At 60.8% G+C, this 15445-nt stretch overlaps 1 protein-coding gene across 4 annotated transcripts in view; it reads right to left on the bottom strand.

The window, feature by feature from the left end:
- Positions 1–15445, bottom strand: part of LOC120390291 (myelin-associated glycoprotein-like) — a 36725-nt gene that overhangs the window by 13678 nt on the left and 7602 nt on the right. The window contains exons 1-3 of one of the 4 annotated variants that reach the window (XM_039512831.1): positions 5862–6021; positions 5099–5166; positions 516–589 (exon numbers count right to left, since the gene is read on the bottom strand). In XM_039512831.1, the coding sequence (XP_039368765.1) occupies positions 516–561 (46 nt within the window). In that variant the 5' untranslated portion in view covers positions 562–589; positions 5099–5166; positions 5862–6021. Of the gene's footprint in view, positions 1–515; positions 590–5098; positions 5167–5861; positions 6030–11541; positions 11716–15445 lie in introns of those variants that run through there. The other 3 variants (XM_039512835.1, XM_039512832.1, XM_039512834.1) reach the window with 3 other exon arrangements.

Raw genomic sequence — 15445 nt, forward strand, 5'->3', positions numbered from 1 at the left:
TCCCTGCTGACCCAACCACCAGCTTTCAGCACCCAGTTAGAACCCGGATCCTACTCCCCAAGCTCTCAACATGGAGAGCATCCCTCTGTTTCCCCCAAACACCCACCTACAGCCCCCCACCTTGGAGGACACATCCCCCACCAGGGAGTGGGTAGCTTGTTCTCCCGGGACCAGCCAACCCTCAGTCCAGGGGTACAATAGAGCTAGACAAGGTCCAGCAAACTCAGCTCACGCACCAGGAAAATGTGACCCGCCGATGGTGAACTGATTGGCAGGGCTGGAAAACCAATCAGATGCGCCATCCCGCCTGCTTGGCTAAGTCTGTGTGATGACGCAGGGCGAGTGGACAGTTCATGCATTGAGGGGCATGAGCCACCTACTGCCATTTGGCTCGGTGAGCAACAGCTCGGGATGTTAGCACCTGCGAGCCCTGGGTTCAAACCCACCCTCTGGAGCCAGGGCTGTAAAAGACAGGAAATGGGGCTGTGGCTTGCTTCCTTGGGGTCCCTCAGTACCTCCAAATAGGATGCCCAAGATGAGCAGAGCCCCAGCAGCCTTCATCTTCTCAGGGGCGGCGAGGTTGTGTGAACTGGGGAGAGAGAAAAGGGGCTTAGAGGAGGTGTGGTTGGTGTTTTCCCATCTCACCCCCAGGGCATATGTGACCTGACCCATAAGAGAGCACTATGCGAACGGTGGGTCTGATCCCACCCAGCAGGGGGCAGCGTGCACCCAAACAGATCAGATTTATTCCTCCCAGCAGAAGGTGCTGGGGCCTTCAAACAAACAGTCGGGGAGAGACCAGGGCAAATGGGCACCAAAGCTAGAGGTCATTCGTTGCAAGCAGCAAGTGCTGTGATGCCCCCTAAGGGCCATGCTGGGGATAGGACCCAGGAGTCCTGGCTTCCCCTCCCACACTCCACCCTCTGCTATCAGACCCTTCCCCTACAGAAGTAAGGATGAAATTAACTGGAGAGAAACTTTCCAGGGTGGATCTCAGGAGACAGTTCTCCCAATGCAGAGGTGTGCGGGGAGCCTCTGAGGTCGGGGAATCACGTCCCAACAAGAGAAAGGAAGTGGGGTCTAGTGGTTAGAGGGGGGGGCAGGGGGTTGGGAGCCGGTTCATTCCCTGGCACTGGAAGGGTAGTGGGGTCTAGTGATTAGAGCAGGGGGGAGGGTGTTGGGAGCCGGTTCAGTCCCTGGCACTGGAAGGGTAGTGGGATCTAGTGGTTAGATGGGGGGGGCGGGCTTGGGAGCCAGGACTCCTGGAATCTCTCCCTGACACTCAGGAGATTTAACCCCAGGCCTGCGTAGGTGTTGCCCATCCCCGGTTGCCCCACGGGCTCTCAGCTGTGACTGCAACAGGGCAGGGAGATCCCTGGCCCAGGGGGGGGAGAAATGCAACCTCAACCCAACTCAAGCAAACTATGGGAACGGTCGCTGCTGTTCTCACAATGGACACACGATGGCAGTGGGGCCTCGCAGAAAAGCCGCCACATTCACACACAGTAAAATAGTAGCAGAGCCAAGGAGAGAACCCAGGAGTCCTGGCTCCCAACCCCTCCTGCCCTAGTCCCCAGTCCCCCCCTCTCAGAGCTGGGGGGAGAACCCAGGAGTCCTGGTTCCCAGCCATCCCGCCTTAACCTCAAAGACAGTCCCCCAGGGACACAGACTCTCCCCTATTAGCCAGCTCAACTACCAGGCTGGCCGGTTCCGACTCCGAAGTTGTGGCAGCTGCTCCGGGCTCCGATGGGCCAGCAGAGCTGGGGGGCACCGTGGGGAGCTAGCGATGGAGCACCCCTGAGAGACACAACGGCTTTGAGGGCCCAGACCTTGAACGGTCACCATGACACAGGGCCTGGAGGGGGTGGCTAGGGCCGACTCTACCCAGAGCTCCATAGGCCTAGACCTTGTGTAGCCCCATGGCATGGGGGGAAGGAGAAAAGGGGTCTATGGGGCCAGCCCTACCCAACCCTAGACTCTGAGTAGCAACCAAGACCTGGGGGAGGGGTAGAGAGGTCTGTGGGGCCAACCCTACTCAGGCCTAGGCCCCATGACATGGGGAGAAGGGGGTGAGAGGCCTATGGGGAAAGGCCAACCCCACTCAGGCCTGGACTATGAGTAGGGTGGCCAGGCATCCAGTTTTTGACCAGAACGCCCGGTCGAAAAGGGACCCTGGTGGCTCTGGTCAGCCCGGCTGACTGGGCCATTAAAAGTCCGGTCGGCGGCGCAGCGGGGCTAAGGGAGGCTCCCTGCTGCCCTGGCCCCGCTCCGCTCCCGGAAGCATCTGGCAGATCCCTACAGCCCCGAGGTGCAGGGGCGACCAGGGAGGTTTCCTGTGCTGCCCCTGCCCCCAGCCACGGCTCCGCAGCTCCCATTGGCCAGGAACCGTGGCCAATGGGAGCTGTGGGGGCGGTGCTTGCGGGCGCAGGCAGCTCGCAGAGCCCCCTGACCCCTCTGCCTAGGGGCCGCTGCTGCAGGGACGTGCCGACCACTTCCGGGAGCAGCGCGGAGCCAGGGCAGCAGGGACCCTGCCTTAGCCCCACTGCGCCACTGACCGGGAGCTGCCTGAGGTAAGTGCCGCTCGCGCACCGATACCCCTCGCTGCCCCAGCCCTGAGCCCCCTCCCGGAGCCTGCACTCTGCACCCCCTTCCACATCCCAACCCCCTGCCCCAGCCCAGAGCCCCCTGCTGCACCCCAAACCCCTCATCCCCAATCCCACCCTAGAGTCCTCACCCCTCCTGCACCCCAACCCCTGCCCCAGCCCAGAGTTCCCTCCTGCACCCCAAACCCTCATCCCCAATCCCACCCTAGAGTCCTCACCCCTCCTGCACCCCAAACCCCTGCCCCAGCCCGGAGCCCCTCCTGCACCCCATCCCACCCTAGAGTCCTCACCCCTCCTGCACCCCAACCCCTGCCCCAGCCCGAGCCCCCTCCTGAACCCTGAACCTCATCCCCAATCCCACCCTAGAGTCCTCACCCTCCTGCACCCCAACCCCTGCCCCAGCCCAGAGCCCCTGCTGCACCCCAAACCCTCATCCCCAATCCCACCCTAGAGTCCTCACCCCTCCTGCACCCCAACCCTCTACCCCAGCCCGGAGCCCCCTCCTGCACCCCAAACCCTCATCCCCAATCCCACCTGAGTCCTCACCCTCCTGCACCCCAACCCCTGCCCCAGCCCGGAGCCCCTCCTGCACCCCAAACCCCTCATCCCCAATCCCACCCTAGAGTCCTCACCCCCTCCTGCACTCCAAACCCCTGCCCCAGCCCGGAGCCCCCTCCTGCACCCCAAGCCCCTCATCCCCAATCCCACCCTAGAGTCCTCACCCCCTCCTGCACCCCAACCCCCTGCCCCAGCCCGGAGCCCCCTCCTGAACCCTGAACCCCTCATTTCTGGCCCCACCCCAGAGCCTGCACCCCAAGCCAGAGCCCTCACCCCCTCCTGCCCCTCAACCCCCTGCCCCAGCCCAGTGAAAGTGAGTGAGGGTGGGGGAGAGCGAGCGACAGTGGGAGGGTGGATGGAGTGAGTGGGGGATGGGGCCTCTTTGAAGGGGCGGGGCAGGGGCGGGGCCTCTTTGAAGGGGCGGGGCTTCAGAGAAGAGGGGGGGCAGGGTGTTAGGGTTTGTGTGATTAGAAAGTTGGCAACCTTAATGAGAGGCCTGTGGGGCCCACTCTACCGAGGCCTTTGCAGGCCAGAGGCAAGATGGCTGCCGGGCAAGACGGCTCCAGCCCCTGGCCCGCATCAGGCCCCATTTCCAAGCCTCCGCCGCTCCCCAACCCCCTGGCACAGGCTGGTTGTCAGGGCCCAGCCCTGGCGTGAGCCCCACGGGCCGTGGAGCCAGCCCGTGCCCATCCCGATGCAGGGCGGCCCCATAACCCTTTGGGGGAGGCCTCGGCCCTCCTGATCCCTCCCCCACGACTCCGCCCCACCCCGCTCATTCCTGATCCTCCCCCCGGGTCCCCTCCCCAGAACAGCTCTGATCTGCCCCCCAACACCTCCAGCTGCCCACCCCCCAAAAATCCTGACCCCCATTTCCCCTGAAGCCACCAGCCCCACCCCCCTTTCTCCCCCTGAATCGCCTCAACCCCTCATGTCCCCCTGAAGCCCCATCTCCAAACCCTGCCCTCTGCCCCCCCCCCCACAATCCATTGGCTCTCCATCTGCCCCCCTAAATTCCCTGAACCCCTCCGGTCCTCAGCCTCTGGCCCCCAAGCCCCAGACCAACCCCAGCTCCAGCTCCCCACAAGCCCTCGCCTGGCTCTGTGCCCACCCAATGCCCCTCCCACCAATCCCATCCGCTGAGGGGCGGGGGTCTCCCATCCAAGCCGTGACACACAACCCCCGCCGCCCACACTCAGCCGGGGAGAAAAGCCAGGGGCAGCAGGCCTAGGCCAGGGGGTAGCCAGGCGACGCGGGGCTCAGGGCGCGGCTGCCATCAGCTTGGGTTACGCGCACTGAGAAAGCTTATCAGGAGACCGGTGGAATGAGTTGCGGGTCAGGACACCTGGGTTCCGGCTCTGGGAGGGGAGTGGGGTCTAGTGGTTAGAGCAGGGGGGCTGGGCACCAGGACTCCTGGTTCTATTCTGTTTTGATCAGTAGTGACTAGCACAACCCCACCCCGCTTGCCCCCACGGAGATAAACAGGCGACTTCTCCCCATCTGAGGGACAAAGGCCTTTGTGCCTCCCAAGGGAAAATGTCACCAGAGCAACAAGGCTCATTAACCATCGAGAGTCTGGACTCCCAGCCCCTTTGTTCTCACCACTAGACCCCACTCCCCTCCCAGAGCTGGGGATGGAACCCAGGAGTCCTGGCTCCCAGCCCCCCAGCTCTAACCACTACCCCTCCCCCACAGCCAGGACAGAACCCAGGAGTCCTGGCTCCCAGCCCCCCTGCTCTAACCACTAGACCCCACTCCCTTGCCAGAGCTGGGGATAGAACCCAGGCATCCTGGCTCCCACCACCCCCCTGCTCTAACCACTAGACCCCACTCCCCTCCCAAAGCCAGGGACAGAAACCAGGCGTCCTGGCTCCCAGCCCTGCCTGCTCTAACCCACCCAAGCCCACTCTGGCACATGGCGACGCGACGCAATCTCATACCTATCAGTGTCCTCGTGGGTTTCTAACCCCTCGGCGACTCCGGCATGAAGGTGGCAAAATCCCAGCACCTGTAACCGAAGGGACCGGCGGGGTCAGAGCCGTGGACGGACCCCGGAGTGATCAGAGTCCCTGGTGCGAGGCAGCGGCCAGAACAACGCCCCCCTCTGCACAGCTGGGACCGGCCCTTCCAGAGAGAAGCTCCGATCTGGGTCAGCGGGGGGAGGGGGAGGGGATACCAGGTTAGGGGGACTCCAGATCTGATCCCCGGCAGTGGGGAAGGGGGACACCGGGCTAGCAGGCCCAGGGATTGATCCAGGATGGGGGGGAGATACCAGGTTAGGGGGACCCCAGATCTGATCCCCGGCAGTGGGGAAGGGGGACACCGGGCTAGCAGGCCCAGGGATTGATCCAGGATGGGGGGGAGATACCAGGTTAGGGGGACCCCAGATCTGATCCCCGGCAGTGGGGAAGGAGGACACCGGGCTAGCAGGCCCAGGGATTGATCCAGGATGGGGGGGAGATACCAGGGTAGGGGGACCCCAGATCTGATCCCGGCTGTGGGGACGGAGGCCCCCGGGCTAGCAGGCCCAGGGATTGATCCAGGATGGGGGGGAGATACCAGGTTAGGGGGACCCCAGATCTGATCCCCGGCAGTGGGGAAGGAGGACACCGGGCTAGCAGGCCCAGGGATTGATCCGGGGTGGCAGGGAAGAGGGGAACCCCAGGCTAGCTGGTGACTGAGCTGGGGGGCAGCAGGCGATACCGGTGCAGAGAGCTCCCACGGTGTGGCGGCAGCCTCCCACTCACGGATCCCACCGCTGGCTCTCAGAGGGGCAGCGTCCCATCCCGGGCCAGCCGCTGGCACTGGCGTCCCCTCCCGCAGCCGGCGAGCCAGGGTGCCGGTAGCTCTGCGTTGCTGCGAGCGAGCGGAGCCCACACACAAATTCCTCCGGCTCAGCGTGTGCGTGGGGGGGACCTGCCACCGGGGGGGAGGGGGAGCCGGCTTCATGTGCTGGCTGCTACTCCTGGCACAGCTCTCTGCCTCTCGGGGCTGTGGGACTTGGGGTGGTGGCCCCAGCGGGTCTGGTCCCACTGAGCCGGAGGAAGGATAGTTCTGCTCTGAGTTTATTGATGCATCTTCCCCGGAGAGGAGATCAGAGACCGCAGGACTCCTGGGTTCTCTCCCAGCTCTGGGAGGAGAAGGGTCTCATGCGTGAACGGGGGGTGGCGTTGGGAAACAGGACTCCTGGGTTCTATCCCTGCCATGGGTGGGGTCTAGTTGTTAGAGCAGGGGGCCTGGGAGCCAGGACTCCTGGGTTCTATCCCTGCCCTGGGTGGGGTCTAGTGGTTAGAGCAGAGGGGCTGGGAGCCGGGGCTCCTGAGTTCTATCCCTGGCAGATACAAGTCCATGGCAGTTTGAACTGAAGACCTGGATTTCCCTGGCCATAGTCACGTGACATCCTCACCCCATGGATTCATTCCAGGGGCAGGAATTCCTGGCATGCCTGTTGTGTGCTGCCAACACATTCCCCCCCCACGCTTCCCCAGCTCCCCCCTCCCCGCCCAGGGGAGTCACAGCTGGGCACAAAGGAGCCTGTGTCATGCCCCCACGCTGGGCACACGCTGGGCACACCCAGAATCTCTCCAGCTGATGGGACCCGCGCCAGTCCTGGGCTCTAATTCACAGCGTTTCTCTTCGCAAAAAGCACAAACACTTTGAAACGTGGGGACAGGGAGGGTTCGCCTGGTGCTGAGATGCAGCCAGTTCTGGGGAGGGGTAAATCTGGGAAACAGCTGCACAGCAACACTGCACGGCTTCAGCTCACCTGGCACTGAGATCCCCATGTGGTGTCACTGTGCAGCTGGTCCCCAGCTGCCCCGCCCCAGAGGTGGCTGCATCCCAGCACTGGGGGTGGCCTGCCCCGTGCAGTGTTATGTGCGGCCGTTCCCCGGCTGTCCTGCATCTCAGCACCGGGCAAGCCATCCCCATGCCTATGTGGCTGTTCCCCAGCTGCCCCGCCCCAGAGGCTGCTGCATCTCCCGCGTGGGCGGATTGAATTTTCAAGGCTCTTTGCAAAAATCACTGCTGATCTCTGAGTCATCGAGGCAAATTCTGCTCCCAGTTACATCCCCCCGGGCTCTGCCTGTCTGAACCAACGCCGCGGGGAGCCAGGGCCTGCAGGATACGGCCCCTAATAATTATAAGGATGATGACGCTTCGCTCCACAGAGCAGATGGCAGCCGGCGCGGCTGACTTCAGCTAAGGAACAACTCTGTCTGCCTGTGCCCGTGTGACGGGGATTGCCAGGGCCAGTTCCCAGCTCCGGCTCAGAGCCAGCCTGATCGACCCATCCCTGGGCCAGCTTCCCCAGCAAACCCGACAGCCCCTAGGGTCAGGGGAATAGCGGGGGGGGGGGGAGTAATCCCACTCCTTGCCCCAGTGGGAGGAGATTAGAGAGAGAGAGATAGAAGGGATGGATGGATGGGAAAACAAGAGGGAGGAAGGGACGGAGGGAGGGATGGATGGAGGGAGGGAGGGCGTGTATATGGATGGATGGATGGGGAAGCAAAGGAGGGGATGGATGGAAGGTTGGATGGGTGGATGGATGAAGGGGGAGGGAAGGATGGAGGAAGGGCGTGTAGATGGATGGATGGATGGATGGATGGATGGGGAAGCAAAGGAGGGGATGGATGGATGGATGGAAGGTTGGATGGGTGGATGGATGGGGAAGAAGGAGGGGATGGAGGAAGGGCGTGTAGATGGATGGATGGATGGATGGATGGGGAAGCAAAGGAGGGGATGGATGGATGGATGGAAGGTTGGATGGGTGGATGGATGAAGGGGGAGGGAAGGATGGAGGAAGGGTGTGTAGCTGGATGGATGGATGGATGGGGAAGCAAAGGAGGAGAGGGAGGGAGGGAGGGTGTGTAGATGGATGGATGGATGGGGAAGCAAAGGAGAGGATGGCTGGAAGGTTGGATGGGTGATGGATGAAGGGGGGCGGGAGGGATGGATGGATGGATGGATGGAAGGTTGGATGGGGAAGCAAAGGAGGAGAGGGATGGAAGGTTGGATGGGTAGATGGATGGATGACCCTGGTATCTGTGGCAGCTGGGCTGTTACCCCGGACGGTGACACCGACAGGCATCGGCTGATCCGTCGAACTGCCGACCTCCCCCAGGGCCGAGGGAGCTGCTGATGGACTGAGGGGGGTGGGGGTTAGTGACACAAGACAGGGCAGAGCAGTTTAAATGCAACATGTCCGCTAAGTTCAAGTCCAAGCCCCCTCCAGTGGCCTGGCCCACACTGAGGACAAAAGCCTACTGCTGCTGCCAGCTAATGGAGCAACTCCTTTATGCCACCTAGAGGATAACAGCCCTGCTACAGCTGTCAGCTAATGGAGCGACTCCCTTTAGCACCATCTCTAGTGGATCACAGCCTGGCTGCTGCTTCCTTAGTAGGTGTCCGTGCGTTGCACAGGCAGATTCCTGGTTCAAAGCCAGCTCGGTCGCACAAGCACATGGGGCAACTTCACCCCCAGCCCGGGGTGCTGCATCGAGGCCAGGGGTGAATCTCGGGGAGCCGTCGTGGGCACTGGGATGCGGCTTTCAATCAACAGCTGGTCTGTGCAGTGTGTGTGCGTGTCTCAGATCCCTGCCTCCAGCGTGTCTGTCTACGGGGCTCCCCAGCCCCTCACGTGTTCTCCCAGCTGCTCTGCACCGGCGGGGGGGGGGGGGGGTGACCGACTCCCCTCTCAGCAGCAGCTGTGCTCCCGCCCCACAGCTTCGGGGCTGCCCGCTCGCAGCCTGGGGAAAGGATCTCAAGGCCTTCGCTGTGCCCCCTGCTGGCAGGGGCTGATACAGCCAGGACGGTGAGTGAATGTGAGGAGACACCCCCACCCCCCCAGGGGAGACAATGATACATGTGAATCATTCCTCTGCCTACCCCTCCACTGCTGCATCTGTCTCTCGAGCCCCCCACTCCCCTCCCAGAGCCTGGGACTGGACCCAGGAGTCCTGGCTCCCCCTGGTAGGTATAGGCACAGACTACATGGCAGGTATCTTTGGAAAATCACAGCAGTAGCACTGGGACTGACGGCTCTGGGAGAGGAGTGGGGTCTAGTGGTTAGAGCAGGGGGCACGGGGAGCCAGGACTCCTGGGTTCTATCCCCAGCTCTGGGAGGGGCGTGGGGTATAGGGGTTAGAGCAGGGGCGGGGTGGGCTGGGAGTCAGGACTCCTGGGTTCTATCCCCAGCTCTGGGAGAGGAGTGGGGTCTAGTGGTTAGAGCAGGGGGCACGGGGAGCCAGGACTCCTGGGTTCTATCCCCAGCTCTGGGAGGGGAGTGGGGTTTAGTGGTTAGAGCACAGGGGTGCTGGAAGCCAGGACTCCTGGGTTCTAGCCCCAGCTCTGGGAGGGGAGTAGGGTCTAGTGGTTAAAGCAGGGGAGGTGCTGGGAGCCAGGACTCCTGGGTTCTAGCCCCAGCTCTGGGAGGGGAGTGGGGTCTAGTGGTTAAAGCACGGGAGGCACTGGGAGCCAGGACTCCTGGGTTCTATCCCCAGCTCGGGGAAGGGAGTGGGGTTTAGTGGTTAGAGCAGCGGAGGCGCTGGGAGCCAGGACTCCTGGGTTCTATCCCCAGCTCTGGGAGGGGAGCAGGGTCCAGTGGTGGGAGCAACGTGCAGATCACGTTTCTCTCGGGGGCCGCGTTCCTTTTGCCCCTCAGTGGCTGGTTCTCGAGCACCAGGCTCCATGTGGCTCTTCCTAGCAGGTGGTGGCAGCCCCCGAATGGCACAGCCTGGCAGCGCCACGCTGTGCCCCTCCAATAACAAAGCTGTTTGTCTGGGGCTGGGCTGATACTGGGCTGTGCAATCTGCTGATGTCACATGGCAGGGGGAGGGGGCTGCGGGTCAGGAGTGAGGGGCACCGGCGCGGTTGGGGGGAGCCCAGGGGCTGGGTTAGCAGGGGGCTGTGGGTCCAGAGTGAGGGGCACTGGCAGAGCTGGCATAGGGAGCCCAGGGCTGGGCTAGCAGAGGCTGCAGCTTGGAAGTGAGGGGCACCAGCAAGGGGGGGAGGTGAGAGCACTGCCCCCTGCTGGATGAGATCTATCTGTGTCACCTGCCAGGTGTGGGGGTACGACAGGGGTACCCAGCCTGGCGTCGTGTTGTGATTCTCTGTGATGTGTTAAGGGGAATCGTTCTCACTCGTCCCGTCCCCACTGGGGTCTCAGACGTGCCCTTGCCAGCAGCCCTGGCTCTCCCTGTTACTACAGCACCAGGGACACACTCGACGATAACAAACCAGGTTCTGCTCTAAGCAGAAACCCTACAACAACAAACCAAACTGCACCAACCTAGTGCACGGGGACCCTACAATAACAAACCAAACTGCACCAACCTAGTGCACGGGGACCCTACAACAACAAACCAAACTGCACCAACCTAGTGCACGGGGACCCTACAACAACAAACCAAACTGCACCAACCTAGTGCACGGAGACCCTACAATAACAAACCAGGCTGCATAGCCCCAGCGCTCAGGAGAGACCCTACAATAACAAACCAAACCGTGCAGCCCTCAAACTCACAAGTCTTTGCAGCCCCCGAGCTAATGCACAGCCCACACTGTTTAAAATTCAGATTCTGGTGCAACCTTAACTGAGGCAGAGTCAGCACCCAACTGAGTTATTAGACACAAAGTGATCCCTTGCCTGGCTCTGAGATGCAGCCACCTCTGGGCTGGCGCAGCTGGGGAACAGCCACACATAACACTGCACAGGGATGGCTCGCCTGGCACTGAGATGCAGCCACGTTTGGGCCATGGGAGCTGAGGCACAGAGCAACCAGGTGCCTAACTCCCAGTGGGGAGTCTGGGGGCAGCACGAGGAATTGAACAGGGCGTCACTGAAGTACTAGGCTGGAGCCCTGACCACTGGCCCATCCTGCTTCCCTGCTACTGAGTCTGTCGCCTAAGATCCACGAGGCTGATTTGCTCAGGAGAGAAGCCAGGACTTTGGGGTAACATGGGGCCAGAACCTCATATCTGGGCATCTCTTGGCTAAAGGCGGCTGGGCTGAAATTCCAGAGTCCCTGGGTGGGAAGTCACTGCTGTTACACCGAAAGGGAAACTGAGGCTAACAGAACCCAAGACTCCTGGCTCCCAGCTTGCCCTTCCCTACCCCACCCCCACTCACTCACTCACTCGACCCCATTCCTCTCCCAGCACTGAGGATAGAATCCAGGAGTCCTGGCTCCCAGTGCAGCAACTGTCCACCGGCCTCATAAAAGGGGAGCATTAGCCCCTCCCTTATTTGTGCCAAATTACTTCCTGACCCTGCCAGCTGGGGTCCATCCATGCCCAGAAGCATAAGCGTGGCCACCCCCCCGGTTCTCCTGTCACCAGCTCCTAATGCTGCCCCGATGCCCCCTTGTCCCATGGGGACACCTACCCGGAATCCACAGGATGTCTCCTAGCGTCCGATCTCCGGGGTCCAGCCGAGATCTGGGAAGGGTTTATGTCCCCGGGGTGGGTACCAGCGTCTGTCAGCCTCAATGGCCAGCTCACTAGAGCCAGATGGGCACGACGAGGACGCGACAGAGCAGGCACCCAGCACAATGGCTCCCTTTGCTGGGGAGTTCGGGGCCAGATGTGAGGCAGGGCTTATGTACCGATGGGAGGAGCGGCGGGGACGGGGAGAGGAAGGAAAAGGGGGTTGGGGTGGGATCTGGGAGGCAAGGGGGCTGGGACCAGAATCTCGGGGGGTGGGGGGGGAAGACAGGCAGGAGGAGCTCCCTCCCCCCCACACATAGAGCCCCCCCTCGCCCTCCAGAGCCCCAATAGACACACACACTAAAATACAGCCCCCCCCAGCCCTCCCAAAAGAGCCACCACACCAATGTGCCTCAGTTCCCATCCAGCTCCAGGACACGGCTTGCAGGGAATGGGGCACGGGGCGGGGGGTCCCCTCTAGGGAGCTCTGGCTCTGTTTCAGCCCCATGGCAAGGGACAGGCTGGCTCAGAGGGGCAGAAAAGGAGGCCTGGGGCCTTTCCATCTAGGGGGCACTGGCTCCCTGGGCTGGGAATGGGGAGCTCTGTGTCCACAACCATCAGCCCTTTCCCCAGGGGAGATGAGTCCTGCTGGGATCTGGGGCTGAGCTCGCAGGAGCAGGGGCTGGATTCGACCCAGGGACCGGCGGCGAAAGGCCAGGGAGCAACCCGCATCCAGCCAGCCCCCTGCGCGGATCATCGCTGCTCAAAGGCCAACCCTGCCGCTGCCGGCGGACTCGGACGCTGCAGGTGCAGCTGGGCCCACGACCCCACTGGTGGGTTCCATAAAGACGGGCACAACGTCACAAAACGTGGGCCCAGTGTAACTGCGGTGCCTGATCCTTTAGGAGCCACAGATTCTGGGGCCAGCCAGCGCGGGGTGCAAATGAGACCCAGCTGAGATGCACCAGGTGATGAGGTCGGAGGGATGCAGGAAGGGGGGGTAGGTGACTGATTGATTGACTGATTGACTGGGCTAGCAGTGGAGCTGAGTGAACTGCCCCTGCAGCCTGCATGTTCTGTGCTACTTTGCCAGTGTTGTTTGGGTGAATAAAGCAACGCCCTGGAAAAGGGACCTGAAAGAGTCAGGCAGACGTGCCGTGGTACAAGGAATCATTGCAGTCGGTTATACCCAGTGGGGCAGCATACACAGCTCTAAAACAGAGATCCCCCATGCAGGGTGTTTGAACCAGGTGCCCGGCTGGCCAAGGACAAGCATCTTTTGGAAGAAAGATTTCTATGAAGGAACAGGGTCCTTGGCCCATTTTACTCACCCCATTGCTACGCTATTAGGGTGACCAGATGTCCCGATTTTATAGGGACAGTCCTAATTTTTGGATCTTTTTCTTATATAGGCTCCTATTACCCCCCACCCGCGTCCCGATTTTTCATATTTGCTGTCTGATCACTCTATACACTACGTATATATATATATATAGGCTTGCAAGGATTAGCTTTTTATCGCTAAATGTCGATTTCACCACACACACACAGTGGGGTTGCCAGTTTTGGTTGGACGTATTCCTGGAGTTTCATCACGTGACATAATCTTTCATTAAAGGTTAATCTTTCATTCCTGGAGGCTCCAGGGAAATCCTGGAGGGTTGGTGACTCTGCACACAAACTGACGAAAAATTATTCCCATCGACAAAAATCCAAACTTATCGACAGGCAAAGTAAGAAAACAGCAGCTTGCGAAATTATCACCGGTTGATTTAGGGCGGTTTACTTTGTATATCTGGAGACATGATGTTGACAATTTCTGTTCAAATGGCTCGAGAGCTTTGTCGTTTTGAATCTCCGCATCCAGAAGGGACTGTCAGTGGCAGAAGATGCTTGTGGAAGGAGGAGGTGGTGTCCTGGATGGATCGAAAGGACTAGTCATCCCCGAAGAGGTTCACAGAGGATCATGCAGAGAGCTCCAGGGATGGAGCTGCCCCATAAGAGGGACATCGCTGCAGGACCATTATGTTGCTGTTATTGTGATTATTTGTACTGTCATCATGCCTGAAAGCACCAGTCCCAGACCAAAACCCCACTGTGCTAGGAGCTGTACATTATCATTTATTAGGTGCATTACAGGAGCAGTAAACAGCCTTAGGCATGGCCCGTGGCTCCATTGTGCTAGGTGGGGTACATTATTAGTACTATTTATTAGGTGCATTACAGTAGCATGTAGGCGCCCCAGTCAGGGACCAAAATTCCCTGCTGCACATTAATAGTGCAATTTATTAGGTGTATTACGGTCGTGCCTAGGCCCTCCATTCATGGCCCGGGGCCGGTTGCGCTAGGCGCTGTACAAACAGAACAAAAAAAGACAGTCCGGAAGGGGGCCGGTCTCATCACATTGCAGTTTGCTGATCCACATCTGCGGCTGACCCCGGAGCTGAAGTGGAAACTGAGGCACGAATCGCCTGACGCCAGATGGGGTGGGCGGCGAGGTGCACCCAGCCAGCCTGCACCAATGCAACACGTGCCCGACCCAGCGTGCCCTAGCACAGCACATGCCAGCGCCTGGAGTAACCCTCTGCTTGCCTGCGGTTTAAATCCGCCTGCGTGCACCAGAGCCCAGGGCAAGTGCTCCGTGGCAGCCAGCGGGGTAGTGTGCGTACTAGTCCCTGTCATTGACCCACCTCTCGGAGCGGCAGTAGCTAGATGGGCGGAAGAATTCCACCGCTGAGCTAGCTGCATCTACACTGGGGCTTGACCTAACTCACTCGTGCTGGGTCAATCTGATTTCTAGATGTCAATAGCTCTTCCCCGTTGCTGCTGTTCACCCTCGAAACATTTGGCAGGCTAAGCCAGCCAATCTCTTTCAGTCAGTCCCCTCTCCTAAGAGCCTCAGGGCCGACCATCTCCACAGCGTGAAGCCAAGGATTTCGAGATGAACGTCACCCGTTTCTTGTGTGGCAGCCGTCATGCCAGAGGCCTAGAAACCTTCCTTTGTGGTTTGTTTGACCCCAGTGGGCGGGTGGCTAAAGCAGGAGAGTCCGTCCCCGCTGCGTCCTGGCACGCGTCTCTCAAACGTTTGAGGTGCCCCGCCCTGCGGGTGCCCCGTGCAAAGCACCGATCTTGATTCACGCACGCACGTTCCTGGGGCCCGCCCAGGGCTGGGTTCAGGCAGTCGGAGAAGTGGCCGTATCTGAAGACCCCTCAGTTGGCCGGCCCCGGCGCGGGGCGAGAAAGCTGGTGGCAGTCACGGAGTGTCCCGTCCCGCTGGACGGGCACACAAAGGCCATGCTTGTGAGCGCCCATGAGTCACGGCGATCCTGCGGAGCAGTGTGACTGATTCATCGCGCAGACAAAGGCAGCAAGGAACAGGATCACCGGCCACCAACCCCTCGCAGTTGGGAGCAGAGAATTGGCTAATTGTTCCGGGCAGTGGGGCGGGTAATTAACTCACCCCAGAGTGTGCTGGCTGGACCCATCTGGATACCTGCAGCCGTTCTCCTCCTTCTTCCCTTGTAAACACAAGGCAGCAGGACATGGGAGAGAGCGGGGGGAGGGGAGGAGTCAGGACTCCTGGGTTCTATTTCCAGCTCTGTGAGGAGAGTGCGGTCTAGTGGTTAGAGGACGGGGGGAGGGGAGGAGTCAGGACATCTGGGTTCTATTCCCAGCTCTGGGAGGGGAATCTAGTGGGTTAGATAAGGGGAGGGGGCTGGAAACCAGGACTCTTGGGTTCCGTCCGAAGCTCTGGGAGGGGAGTGGGGTCTAGTGGTGGGAGCCGGGAAGGCAGTGAGTCAGGACTCCTGGACTGTAGCCCCAGATCTGTGGGAAAAGTGGGGTTTAGTGGATAGAGCCAGGGG

The sequence above is a fragment of the Mauremys reevesii genome, linkage group 24 (assembly GCF_016161935.1).
Source record: "Mauremys reevesii isolate NIE-2019 linkage group 24, ASM1616193v1, whole genome shotgun sequence".
Taxonomy (NCBI): Eukaryota; Metazoa; Chordata; order Testudines; family Geoemydidae; genus Mauremys; species Mauremys reevesii.